The following is a 14,249-nucleotide window of genomic DNA, read 5'->3' as shown; positions in this document are numbered from 1 at the left end:
TTCATATCAAAAGTAACCTGGTCTGTCCTGTCTGTCAGCGCGTTGTCAGTGTCTTCTGCTCCACGATGTATTTTTCACTCCGTGAGAACATTGTGTGGCGTGAGAGCGGCGTGGCTTGTCGGACATAGCAACAGCAACTAAGGGGGGCGGGTCTTTGCGAACGGTCAATTAGCATAAGGTTTGTGCTGTATTTTCAGTTCAGTCCAGCTGTCCATCTGCAAATGCACTGGGCTTTTAACACCTTAAGCAGCGGCTCATCTGAAACATATGGCGAGGCATAAACTAGCAGTGATCAGTCCTGCTTCTAATCTACCCTACTGTGGAATTTAGATCTCACCTTGCGTTAACACTCAAGTGAAAAAAGATGTTTGGCTAAAGTAAGTTGGAAATAAACAAGTTGTAGCCTACACTTAGAAGAAAATGTTCTATGTATAACCTCAAATGGTTGTTTAATATGACCTTTTAGGAGTTCCCATCATGAGAGCATTTCATGGAATTAGTTTTAATTTATTTAGCAGTTTTGTTGTCTGCCGCGCTAAATACTCGAGCTCTTTAAAGCAGAATGGATTCTGATTGTCAATGTTTTTATCGTGCATCAGCTGGAAAATAAATCGTTTAACAGCGATTCCAGCTATATCGTTTCTCAGTGCCATTACAGTTACAGTTGTGGTATAGACTCTGCTATTATTTATTCTATTTAAGATTTTTAGAACTATATCTTTATAGTGATAATAGCAGATTGTATGAGAAAATATTTTCGTGCAAATAATGTACAACAAGGCCTTCTGTAGAACTCCAGCATGAGAAAATCACAATGACACAAGAACAGAAGTTTACAATGGCAAAGGTAACTGTGATGCTAGTTTTCTAGAGACCAGGACAAGACTTTAAAGTTTTAAAATCAATGTATCTTAATGGTGGATATGCAAAACTAGATATATTTAATTGTCTACCCTAATCGTCATATCGTGATAAACATCACTTTAAACATCTGTAAACGACAGCAGTGAAGAAAAAAAGCTGTAATTTATAGATTATGCATAAAAAAAAGCAACGACAAGCAAATACAAGTAATTTATTTACATTGTTTAAAATACACAAATACAGTGGTAATACAAATTCTTAAAGGACTGACAAATTGGCATGACGTCCACAAGTATGTGGAGCCCAAAGCAGCCATGGGCTTCAAACTGGGGGAGAATCAGATGAAAAATTTTACCCAGGAAGTTGCCAATGTCCTCTGTTATAGATGACAAGGGTACGAGATGACCAAACCAGCTTCCAAGGTGCGTCAGAAAAGCCACATCAGTGCTGGAATATTTCATATAAGGGGAAATCAATGAACATCAGAGCAAGACCTTGATTTGTTTTCATTCTTTCAACCTTTGTAAAAACAATCGATATCACCAACAAATGATTTACCACTTCCAAAATACCATCCGAGCCATCAGAACACAACTTGCATCCATTACCTTCACATCATATAACGGTCCTTTTCGAAAGACACATGTTGCAGGTCTAAGCATGATCTCCATTCATCAGTCAAATCAACATCCTCAAGAGTCAAAGTTCATGTTCAGAATGCACGAAACCCCCAAAGTCTGGCACTTCATTGTTGTGGCTTTATGAAAGAGTGGATAAAAATAACTGGTGATAACTTTCAGACTCAACCCATCTGCGGTCATTTCATAGACTCTCAAGAGTTGCATGGAAACATTTACACAAATATTTTACAGTTATTTCACAGCTTAGAAACAGAAGACACACAATAATGGGGGAAGCAGTATTGTACAAACGGGCGAGGTTCAGAGGGTCCCTCTGTGAGGACGTGTACGACTGAAAACCACGCTGTGGAGTCAGTTTGCTATGAGCTGATGCTGAGATTTTGGCCCCTTTGTGGTCCATCCACTCAACACCACCAGCTTCAACAAGGGAAAGGAACCTCACCAGAGGGCTATTAAAATGTATATTAAAAAATAAATACACTGAGTAAATAAAAAAAGTTAAGTAAACCCATAACGCCACCAGGCGGACTCGTCTGTTGCCCAGGTTAAAATACAAAAGAAAACCCAGTATACAAATAAACAAGACCCATTTAAACCACATAAATGATACATTAGCCTCAAACGAGAGGAGCCTCAACCAAAGAAAGTTGTGCAGCACTGAATGTATAAGAGTGTAACTGTGAAGGAAGGTCGCATAAGATGACAATGGTGTGGGTTGGCTGATCCAGTCTCTGATTGGTCAACCTACTGGTGTGATTTCACAACAGGCCATAGCTCTCATGTCCATAAGAACATTTAAAGAGTGTGGGAGAGAAAATATGAGAACATGAGAAAAAAAAAAGAAAAAAAGAGAGAGCCTGTTAGAAAAGAGGTCAGGTTGGTTTCTACACCATTTTGGTTTGGTCAATAGAAGGAGGAGACTGACGACCCTATCTATTAGCTGATGGTGAAGAGCTGTCAATCAGGCATGTGTAGTTAGGTTGCCCATCTTGCTCCATATTGCAAGTGGAGGCTTCTGGGACATGGAGACAATCTGTACACAGCAACAAGATAAAGGGACACACAATAAATGACAATTGCCTTTTTAAAAAATTGTCTTTTTAAGAGACTGAATGTTTATACGTGTTCACATTATAATAGATTGATAATTGGGGAGGAATGTTTAAGTGTACATTTTTATGAAAAAACAATAATCCATTAACCCAAAATGGTTCCTCTATGGCATCACTGCTTGACCCTTTTTTGGAACCTTTATTTTTAAGAGTGTATGACAGTTTGCACAAGAAGAAAAAAAAGCAATGTGCAGCTTACTCAAGCTAATCGAACTCACCTGGTGCACCTGCCTTCACACAAGGACGTGACGAGCAACTACTTGCCGTGGTGATCGAAGGGAATGCTATTCTGGGGTGAAGAGAGAGAACATTACAGCCTTCCACCCCCACAACACAATCTTTTGTCCACTGACATGCTACTCACACCAACCCATAATCATACCGTGCCTACTGTCTGTCATATTGAAAGAATATATGCTGCTGAAATTACTTTTCCAAGAAATACAAATGCTAGGTCAACAGCTTCCTAGAAAAGGCTTTTCAACTACCTAACAATCTGATTCAATTTTAAGCTTAACGTCATCAAAAGGCTAATAGAGATTGTGAGAATCAAAAGGTTATTTACTGCAAGCAATAAAGAAATACAATTTTTTTTATCAGGTATTTATTTCTGTGAACGATTTGTACGTGCAGAAATAAGACTTCCTAATGTAACCATTCACAGGCCACAGGTACTGAACTGTTGCTTCTGCCAAGAAGTTAAATCTCTTTAATCGGTACGCAAAAAAGCAGCTCATTCAGACACAGACAGCCACAAGACTTGCTGCTTTTTTAAAAAGGTTTATTACGGATTTGACTGCTCTGCTGAAAGCTGGGATGAGCAGGGTCTGCCTTATACCTGTGATGTGGACATGCGGGAAGTGTCTTGCCGCCCCGTCAGGTCTGAGGACGACACGTTCACTGGGGCGCCACGATGAAGCCGCATACTGACCTTCCGTTCACGCTCCATGCCAGTGACCGGTCTCGGTGAGGATGTGTTTGCTGTGTGACGAGAAGCAAGAGACGACTGCCTACAACAGTGTTTCAAGCACTTGGGAAGAAGCAGAAGTAAGAGACAGACTGTTTACCTGTGTGAGAGGTGGGGGTGAGGGGGGTGGGAGGAGCACCATCCTGTGTGGGGCGGGGTCTGCCTGAGGCTGCTGGGATCCCTCGAGCGGCAGGATTCCTGCTGTGCCTCATCCGCTCGTCCCGCTCTCTCCTCTCACGTTCTGCCTCCTCTGCTGTACGGTTAGCACCCTGAACAGAAGGTAAATGCAAAATTATGAAACTTCATAAATGCAAGATTATGAATAGGGATGGGTACCGAAACCCGGTATTAAACGGGCCCCGGTGCTGAATTTTGAAATACCGCTGGATCGATAAGCTCGGACGTTATCGGTTCTGCTGTCGGTACTGGAGGAGAAATTAAGAAAGTGACGACGTGCGCACAACACAACAGCCCTGCTTAATGAGTGACGATGAGGACAGAACTAAACATTCAAACGGTTAGGCTACACTTTAGATCTTTGATATTAAACTAATTTTATTTTAGATTTAGATTTTGTCTTCCAATGATTATAAAAAAGATATTTGAGGTATAACCATTAAAAACTAAAGCCACATTCATTCCGTTTAGCGCAGCTTCCTTCCCTTCACAGCGGTGCGCTGTCATTTCTCCCTAAAATCCAAACGTAACGTCAGAATCTGCACGATCGGTGATTGTTGTAAAATGTGGTCTATACTGTTGCTAAACTGCGGGACGCGTTTGATAATAAAAGGCTATTAAAAGTACCAAAACTGAGCAATAGACACTGTTCCAAATGCAGCGCAACGAGACAAGCAACGTATATTTTGGGCTTTGTATGCGGATCTAAACGATCAAATATACACAAAAATATGTCAAAATGGCCGTCTTGGAGATTCACTTAAACAGCTTATTCACTTAAATACAGTTTATGTCTTAAATGGGCGTAAATGGTTGGGAGAAAATATGATGCGTGCGTAATAATGATTAGATCTGCATTTGGTCTTAAAGAGGCAGCAGTCTAATAATCCTGCTGACGATTGCTCCATTAATGTGAATCAAACAACAAAAGGCAAAGAGAAAATCAGTCGCAGCTCTTGAATGAATAATTTTGGCTTTTATAAGCTTTAATCTATCTATGATAAACTATGCAGTGTTATTTTACATCTGACTTTATTAGATGTCTTTTTAGCCCATATTACTCCGGAACAGTAATGTCAGACATTACTGAAATTAAAGCACTGGGTGTATAATTTGTATATTTGTTTTATTGTATACTTTTTTTTTTTTGTTTGACCATGTGTTTGTAGTTTGTTTTTGGTGTCCTATGTCTTCTGTATATAAAACACAAAAGCCTGCACCCTTCTGCATAACATACATATTTTATTTGTTTTGTTAAAGCATTGCTTTTTCTTTTGCTATAGATATTTATTTTATATTTCAAAATATAAAGCAATATTAATTATGTTCTAAATTATTTTTTCCCTTTATTTTAATATAACAAAAAGAACCGATAAGAATACCGTTAAAGTACCGGATCGATAAGGAGTATCGGTAAGAGTAGTAATACCGTTAAAACCTTAACGATACCCATCCCTAATTATGAATCAAACAGTTGATTCCAACAGTTTACACTCTGTGTGTAAACTCTTTACTCTTAGGAATAGTAAAATGTTTAAAAGATCAAATACAGATTCAGGGTATGACAAACGCGGAAGCGCAGAGGATAGAGCAAAACACAGGTCACGAATTAGAAGTCTAAAACGAGAATTTTTAAAGAGAAATGACGGTGGATTTCGATATAAGAGAGGAGGAGCTTGAGTTTGTTGCCCAGCCCTATTTGTTTGAACCGCAAGAGACGTCTACTCTCACCTACTCTACTCTTAACTAGACTTGCGTGCAGCCATTCCTGAAAGCCAGTGATTAAAGTTTATAAAGTTATTAATATGGATATTTTTCTTACAAAACCGTATCGCTTCGATTCAGAAGGCATTTATTTACCCCCTGGAGCCGTATGGATTAATTTTATGATGATCCGTTTTGGGCTTTAAAATCTGTGGCACCATTCAGTCCCATTATAAAGCTTGGAAGAACCAGGATTTATTTATTTTTTCGAATGTGTTTTGCTGAAAGAGGAAAGTCATATATACCTACCTAGGACGGCTATTTTGAGTAATCTATGGGATAATTGTCATTTTTGGGTGAACTAAACCTTTAAATACCAATGAAATGACTAAAGTGACATTTTTGATAATAAGGCATTTCAATAACTGACTAATAACCTTTTCATTGCCATTAAAGTGAAATTACTGAACCTAAACAAAACAACAAAATATAAGCAAGCAACGCAAGTTTAAATGACCACAGTTTTAAAGAATGAAGACCATCCAGACATGTACTTACAAATTTGAGCATGTTCCAATCAAACACATAGTCATAGGAAAAGCCCTGTCTGTGGAACAGATTCCTGAAGAGCTGCCTCAAGTATGAGTAGTCTGGCTTGTCATCAAATCGCAGTGACCGGCAAAAGTTGAGGTACGTGGCAAATTCAGCTGTGGGACAGAAAAACATCCATATTACAATCCAAGTGTTTTAGGTCAAATACAAAGCCTGATTAACATTCAGAAAATGTTAGAAATGACAAGGCTTTGAACATACATGGGTAGCCCTTGCAAAGAACTTCAATGGGGGTGGACATCTTCTTTTCGCTGATACGCTCATACTTCTGTCTCTTGGTGGCGGCTTTCAGTCCCTGCCAAGGCAGTGAGCCCAAGTTGAAGTACATCAGCACATAGCCAAGAGACTCCAAGTCATCCCGCCGAGACTGCTCTATAGAGATAGGTGCACACAGAATTATAGCTTAATATAGGTTGCGTGGAGCAACTACTGTAGTTATTCATGAATAAGCATTCATATCATTCATACACACGTGCACAAATAAAACTCCTCAGGGAAATGCTAAAAATATACATGCATCCACTTGAGCATGAGCACATAGTGATGTCATACAGAGTCGACAGAGCAATGGAAAGGAAAAATTACTCTGGAAAAGACGTCAAATGATCAGTAACCACAGCCAGAGAAGCACTGTCTATCACAACAAATCTGGGTCACACACATATTAGGGCTGCACAATACTGGATTTTTTTTTACATTACGCCATTTACCTCTTCTGTAAAAATATTAAATTCAATTCAATGACTTTATTTATGACGGTAATCATAAGTATATAATACATATAAGAATTAAAGGCTACATGCTGTTTAAACGTAAATATTGCTTATAAAAAAAATCCCATGGAGACGTAGCTAAATCTACTGTACAGTAGCCTAATATAATTATTTCTGTCAATTTCTTCAAGTTAAACCAAACTTTTATTTTGACGGGTTGCCGTGAAGACCTTAGTGTGAAGACCTGAGTTTCTGTGTGTATATGATATGACGATAGTTTTTTTTCTCAAATTAAACAGTAAAATGCTCATGAAGTGACTCTCAGAGTGGCTCTGGAGATGAATTTCATCATGTCATCATATCGTGAGGCAGCAGAGACTGAAAACAGCGCGAGCGTCACTCGTGCTTCAGTGTGTGTGTGTGTGTGGTAAGAGAAACCGCGCGTCTGCGCCATTCATTCACACAGAGACAAGCAGAACATGCAGGGTTAATATTTAAATTGTCTTTTTGCAGTTTATACACAGACACTATATATATTGTGGTATATATCGGTTACAGACAGTACTCCAAGTAAAAAAGTTAGTCTGGAGCCCCGCGCTTAGATAAATGCTGCGATGCTGCGATTTTTGCCAGATCGGGTATCGATCAGACAGGACCGGTCCGGTGCCACCCTGTATTGGAACCTTTCATTTTATGATAATTTTGCGCACTGAAAGATTATTAATAATCTATATTTTCTGTCATATTTATTTAAAAAAAAAAAAAAAAAATTGTATTAATGAATTTTATAAGAATACAAATAGTAATTCGTTTTTTATTAACATTGTACCATATTAAGCACTACACTTGCGTTCATAATTTTTTTTACAAGCTAAACGTCAACGCGAGTCTCTATTCTCTCTTACATTAGCGCTGTTTTGGACTGATTGTTTGAATGAATACACTTACTGGATCATTGAACTGAAAACTTTCCAGGAGTTTAGCAACTTAAAATGATCTGATCACAACCAGTGATGCGGGTTGGAATAGTAATTTCCACCTACCAGGTAGGCTTACATTTGCTTGCGCCATTGTAGATGCTCAGTGTCATAATCTGACGACTTCTAAGATCATGTAACTGTGTGATGTTAATGACGCAATTTCACATGCTTCAGTAACTTATTTGCATTATATTTTAAAGTGTTAAGGATTTTGAATTAATTGCATGCGTTAACATTAACGTTGACAGCCCTAATAAATATAAATATAAATATATATATATATATATATATATATATATATATATATATATATATATATATATATGCTCAAACACACACACATACGGCATATATACACACAAGCACTCACGCCACAGTGATTTAAAAGCTCATTGGCAAGATTGTGTTTTCTTACCAATGCCAAGGTGTGTGTTGATGGATGCATATCGTGCAGTGCCCGTCAGGTTCTTGTTCTCGCGATAGGGAATGTGCTGGTGTGTTCGTGCGTCACGGTATTTCTTGGCCAGACCAAAGTCAATGATGTAGACCAGGTTTCCTTTCTTTCCCAAGCCCATCAGAAAATTATCAGGCTTCACGTCCCTATGAATGAAGTTCTTGGAGTGGATGTACTCAATGCGGCTGATCTGCAAGGTCAACAAAATTACATTTAAATACTTCTGTAGCAAAAATAGTCGTCAGGCATTTCAGTGTTTCAATAACCATCAGGAGTGGATCTAAGGCACATCAATTCTTAGAAGCAAGTAGAGAGTAAAATTTTGGACTAAACGGCCATACTTAAATAGATACTTAAATTTGTGTATCATACCATCTGATCAGCCAACAGCAGGACAGTCTTCAGGCTGAACTTCCTGGAACAGAAATTGAAGAGATCCTCCAGACTGGGGCCAAGCAACTCCATCACCATCACGTTGTAATCTCCTTCTGCACCACACCACTTTATGGTAGGGATGCCAACTGCAAAGAAAGCACACAAAACACCTAAATACACTGCCTGAAAACCCAACACATGCTTTTTATCATTGATAACATTAATTTATTGAGCACCTCAGCTCCTTATTTACATATAAACGAGACAAAACACTGTTCTCATTACCTCCACCCTGCATCATCTTGTAAATCTTGCTCTCGATGTGGAGCTGAGGGTGCTTTGTCTTCACACATTCCAGTTTGATGGCCACTTCCTCTCCGACTGAAATGTCCGTGCCTGGGGCAGATCGAGAAACAGAGCCATTAAAACAGTGAACGGAGTCAGAACACAGTCTGAATCTCTAACAAAAATGAAATGACTGCAGATCATAATTGAACTTTATACTTTGTGCATACACTACCATTCAAAAGTTTGACCAATTTAATGTGTCCTTACTGAACATAAGTTTTCATTTCTTTTAGAAAAAGAGTGCATGCCCCCAGACGGACAGAGGTCCACCCCCCCATAGTCTCATAAAATCCTGTAGGAAAGACTTTTGAAAAAGTATGCTTGTTCTGCATGTATTTGTGTGAATAAGTGGCACAGTTTTGTCCACTCAAGCATCCATTGGCATGGAGCAGAGCGAGCATTCTTATGGGAGTTGAACTTTACACTTGCATGGAGAAAGCGTTGTGAGCGGTAGAGAGCAGCCAAAAGCTCAGAGATGCTCAACTTTATACAAAAATCAAGCGCAAAAATGCCGGGCAGCAGCCATGAGAAGAGTTAAAAATATGCTGATTGTTCTCCCATTTCTGCTGGATTAAGTGCTTAAATCATATTGTTTACATTAAAGTTGTTTTATGCATGTTAAATATTGCAGTTTGGACATGCATCTCATTGTGAATTGGCTGGCTTTTTAAATGTGTTTAAATGTTTATTAAAATGACACTCTCTTTACATTGGGCGTATGTGTGATAATTGATTACACAGCCCGTGTGCTGAAAAAACAGATTAAACACCCGCTCTACAGACACACCCCAAAGTGTAGTCGTTGAGTGAAGTTCTGCCGCTTAGTGGACATTTACCATCACAGTATGCAATCAGAAAACAGTGGGCTTACAAGATGGAAGAAAGCACAATCTTTCTGTCACTGTTCTAGTTTCAGTTATTTGAGAGACTTTTGATTCTGGGTTGTTTTGATGTTTACCCATATTCATGTTGTTTTGTCTGTTCTACAGACATGTTGTTATAGCTTTTTGATAAAGCTCTAATCGTGCAGCCCGATTAAAAAGCAAACCAACTAATCGCAATGAAACCGTTGGAAATGTTTGGAAAGATGTTTGACGCATGTTGCTTTTTCAAATGCATGTTATAAGTGACTCAAACTCACAGTGCTTTCAATGGAGCAGCGTTTAAGAGCCGTACATCAATGACAAGCTACGCATAAACAAGCGCAGCCTTTGCGGTTTCAAAATCGCGTTAAGCCAAATCGGTTGAAGTGCGATTACAGCCCTACTTTTTAAATGCATTTCAAATTCTAATTCATAAACACTGAAATGCATTCATCAATGTGTAAGGAAATAATGTCTCAAAATCGTGATTAAAATTGAAATCACAACATTGATCAAAAAATTGTGATAATACTTTTTGTCCATATCGCAAAGACCTAGTTTATTTTAAATAATAAATCTCTATTGTGCAGTACTTTGTTAGCCAAACATTTTTCCCACCAGCATTTCTTTTAAGTTGCCAGCCACTGTCTGCATTTTTAAAAAACAACATTTTATTCTAGCTTCATGAATTAGTTTTTTTTTTTAATCAACACTGAATGTGGGCAAGTTTCATTAAAAAAAGCTAAATCTAGAAGAAAAAAAAGCTGAAAAATTCCATCAATAGTGGGGAAGCAATAGCCCCTTTCACACATCCAGTCTGTACTGGTAAATTACAGGTAACGGATCATGTGTGAACAGGACCTTTTCAAATATAACGGCATATTGGCTCCGGCAATTTACCAGTAAGGGAAGTTGTAACAATACCAGTAAATTACCGGTATATGCACCGTGTGAATGCGGAATGAAGATTACCGGTATTTCGCTCGTACGAGCCCAGAACGTGCTGATGCAAGTAGTCATTTGGGCCAATTAGAAGCCATTGAAAGGGCAACGGCTTTGGGCCATTCATAAAGTTATGAAGCGTTTACTCAGCACTGTTTACAATTGTCTTCAAATTGGAGTGATACCGAAACTAAAGCGCTTCTCCTCGTCCGGGCAGATGAAGAGATTTGTCAACAACTTAAAGGAACAGTTAGCGATACTGTCATGTATGATCAAATAACTAGCCTTCCTCAGGAACAAGGCATAAACTTCCTGTTAATGACATCACAGAGTTTAATGGTATTTTGGAACTGATGTGTGAATGGTCTGTTACCGGTAAAAAGCCAGAACGCTGTTGCTTGTGTGAACAGCACATTTTTTAATTTACCGGTTAAGTCGTTCTAGCAATTTTATGGTAATTTACCGGGATTGCAGTGTGAAAGGGGCTATCGTCTCATAAATGACAGAAAATACCATCAATGGTAGGGAAAGAGTTAAGAAAACTTAATTACATTCTAAAAGATTAATTACACAGATTTATTTAGATAAAATTTTTACACAGATTTGACTACCACCATTTCATTTTCGGGGCTCAACAGACCCATTTCTCATGAAAAAGAGCACTCTGGACATTCTGCAAAATATCTGTTTTCAAAAGGCAAAAAAATTAAAAATAAAATAAAATCAAAACCTACTACCCATAGTCATCTAAACAGAAACTCAAGGACTTGTTCAGCTTGTTCCTGAGAGATTTAAAAACACATGATAATCTTCCCTTCAGCTGTTAGCAAAGAAACTCATGCAATGCATGTCAGATCTACAAACAAATTAATCAGCAAACTAGACATTTATTCAAAGAGCACAAACAGCCAGTACGCTGTGATTAGATTTAGATTAAATTTACATTAAAAAAAATACATTCTACCTATCTTTGCCAACGAACAATGTAATAAACAGGCTTCTGCTCTGGTTTCAGATCAGCTTTACAGCCATGATAAAGAAAACCAATAATACGGCAGTGTTATGCAAGAAATCCCGCCTATCCAACAGTTGACTCAAGAAATAGGATGCCAAACTGCTGATAAGGTGAATGCAAACTGCAGTCTGATAGCTAAATGAGAAGTAAGGGAAGTTAAAGATGTGTCATTTGGTCCAAACATCCATCACATCATAAGCCTGAACCAAAAACTCTGAGGTTACATAAAAGCTGATGGGAAGGACCCAGAATTGTAAATGAGTTGGACAGTCCGGGGTGATTCACACACCTGAGGCCTCCAATGATGCCAAGTGATGCAAACGTAACAGAATCCCAGGAAAAGGGAGAGGTACTGCATTTATGCCGAGTCTGACTGTCGGATGATTTGTAAAAGCAGTAAGTGGTGTAACTAGTCCAATCTTGTTGGGTTTGATCTTCTGAGCCTCTAATGCCAAGGACATGGCAGATAATTTGAATGCATTTCACACAGAGTCAAGATCTTCTAGTAGCATTAACACAAAATAACACCTGCGACATATTTACTCTGAAGTATTATTCAAAAACACTTAATTATGCTGACATACCAAAGAGTGGGTGGGTGCAGTTATGAAACAGAAGCAAGCAGATGAGAGTTTAAAGTCTCACCACACCCACCAAGCCCTGTTCTCACACACAGACTGAAACAATCCCATCTCAGCCAGAAAGCTTTGGGATAAAGGTCTCGCCACACTACATGATGATCAAAGTCCCCTCACAAACATTGCTTCTCTATCAAAATAAAAGCAAGCTGATTGCATTTGAGCCTGACGTCTATAGGTGCTTTGATTAAGTTAAACATTCTGTTGACAGGTTTCAATCCACAGCGATACGAATTAAGGCCAACAACTGCAAAACTTCCTTTAATGCCTCATGAATAAGAGATGAACGTCATCTCTTACTGGCTCTACACAAGTACATTTAATCACAGGCTTGAGTTAAATTAAATACCATAATGGTTGAGAGTACTAATAGTAGTAAAGGTAGATTTTGAACTAATGAAATGTTACCAGCTTGTTAAGAGCATAAAAGCTAAAACAATGACCTACTTTGGTGATCCAAACCGGTAGTGCAATAACAATGACTCTCTATTGCCATCAATGCAATCTCTAAATGTCAACCATAGATATTCAAATGATAAACAACATCCTGGTGTGATACTGATGCTCTCAACCATGAAGGCAATCTAGCATGTAAATAAAGAGTTTCTCAGGTCCCTGACTGTGCTGCTCCAGGACAGCTTTATTAATCAAAAGAGCTTTAGCAAAAATGTCCCATGACCCCATGATCAGGAAAATGAGACTGCATGAATCAAACACAGAGCTCTGAATGCAAGATCTCGACTTTAAGGAGACTGCAGACGCAAATCAACATCTAGGCTTGGTTGGATGTCCATCAAATGCTGATTCAATATGCCAGGTATGGCATTTTGGGTGGTTCAAGCTTTCAGTGAAACCTGTATGGACAGGTGACATTCACTCAAAGTTACACAGAAGGGAGGACCCGTTTGTAAACTCCTGCTCACGTTCAATGAAATTACACCTCAATTTAAAGCAAATAGGCCTACTGTTTTGTCACTGACATCTGAGACTAATGTCAAAAGCACACATTTTTTATGTCATGCATGACATCCTGTAGTGTTTAAACCACTATATAAGCTTGTCCCAAAAGGGACGTGAAGATTATTTACCCTGCAACTTCAATAAACCACTTATATACGTTCTTGTCATTGTTATAAAACATGGTATTTTATATAAATACCCAAAGAACTGAGAAACGGACCTCATAAGGAGACTATAACGAGCAAATCTCTGGAAAAACGCCACTGACAGTTACAGTTGACAGATATATAAAACAATACAGCATGTTAGCCGTGTCATATAATGACAGCTTAATGGCAAGAGAGTATACGGGTGTTGAAGTCTATATTTACCCAGATATATGTCTCCAAATGATCCACTTCCAATTTTTCTACCCAGTCTGTATCTGTTTCCAACTCGTAGCTCCATCGCTGTTTACTGGTTTCTCCCGAACGAGTCGCTCGACTGTATTTCAGCTAATTTCTATTAAACCAGATGCTGTCAGCCCTTAAATTCGATGATACGTTAATATTTTCACGCGTTATTTACCTGCTACGATCCTATATATCTCTATGCGACCCCAACCCCCCCGAATCCCTGAAGAGAATTCGGATTCTTCCGGCGGAGTTCACTTTTCACCATTCCTTTTCTAATATATAAAAGCCCGAAATGTCACAATATTGTGATCAAGTGAAAGCTTAGAGTCTGTAGATTATGCTCCTGTCGGTTTGGTCACCATTTTCCCCAAGGATGAAGAAGATGGAGGTGGATTTTAACAACGGACCCCAGTCGCAGCAGCTGTCACAGGCCTCGTACCTCTCCTGTGGTGGACACGAACGTAGCGCTGTGACGTCACTTCCCCTTGG

General features: G+C 38.7%; 1 protein-coding gene across 1 annotated transcript; it reads right to left on the bottom strand.

The window, feature by feature from the left end:
• Window positions 1–1,055: 1,055 nt before the first annotated feature.
• Window positions 1,056–14,240, bottom strand: csnk1db (casein kinase 1, delta b). The gene is made up of 10 exons (XM_079851790.1): window positions 13,737–14,240; window positions 8,885–8,995; window positions 8,597–8,745; window positions 8,186–8,414; window positions 6,279–6,449; window positions 6,024–6,172; window positions 3,685–3,853; window positions 3,456–3,598; window positions 2,836–2,906; window positions 1,056–2,538 (listed from the first exon to the last, which is right to left on the bottom strand). The coding sequence occupies exons 1-9, from the start codon at window positions 13,810–13,812 to the stop codon at window positions 2,874–2,876; spliced, it is 1,230 nt and encodes a 409-aa protein (XP_079707916.1). The 5' UTR covers window positions 13,813–14,240; the 3' UTR covers window positions 1,056–2,538; window positions 2,836–2,873.
• Window positions 14,241–14,249: the final 9 nt, after the last annotated feature.

Source organism: Squalius cephalus (genome assembly GCF_949319135.1).
Source record: "Squalius cephalus genome assembly, chromosome: 19".
NCBI lineage: Eukaryota > Metazoa > Chordata > Actinopteri > Cypriniformes > Leuciscidae > Squalius > Squalius cephalus.
Note: the sequence above shows the minus strand (reverse complement) of the source record. Positions and strands in the feature narration are given on the sequence as shown.

Bases quoted from the DNA above. Each gene is read 5' to 3' on its own strand.
- csnk1db (XM_079851790.1), bottom strand. From the start codon at position 13,812: ATGGAGCTACGAGTTGGAAACAGATACAGACTGGGTAGAAAAATTGGA. The intron at 3,599-3,684 runs GTAAACAGTCTG...CTCGTCACACAG, and splicing joins CACCCCCACCTCTCACACAG to CAAACACATCCTCACCGAGA. The intron at 2,907-3,455 runs GTATAAGGCAGA...TCTTCACCCCAG, and splicing joins CCCGCATGTCCACATCACAG to AATAGCATTCCCTTCGATCA.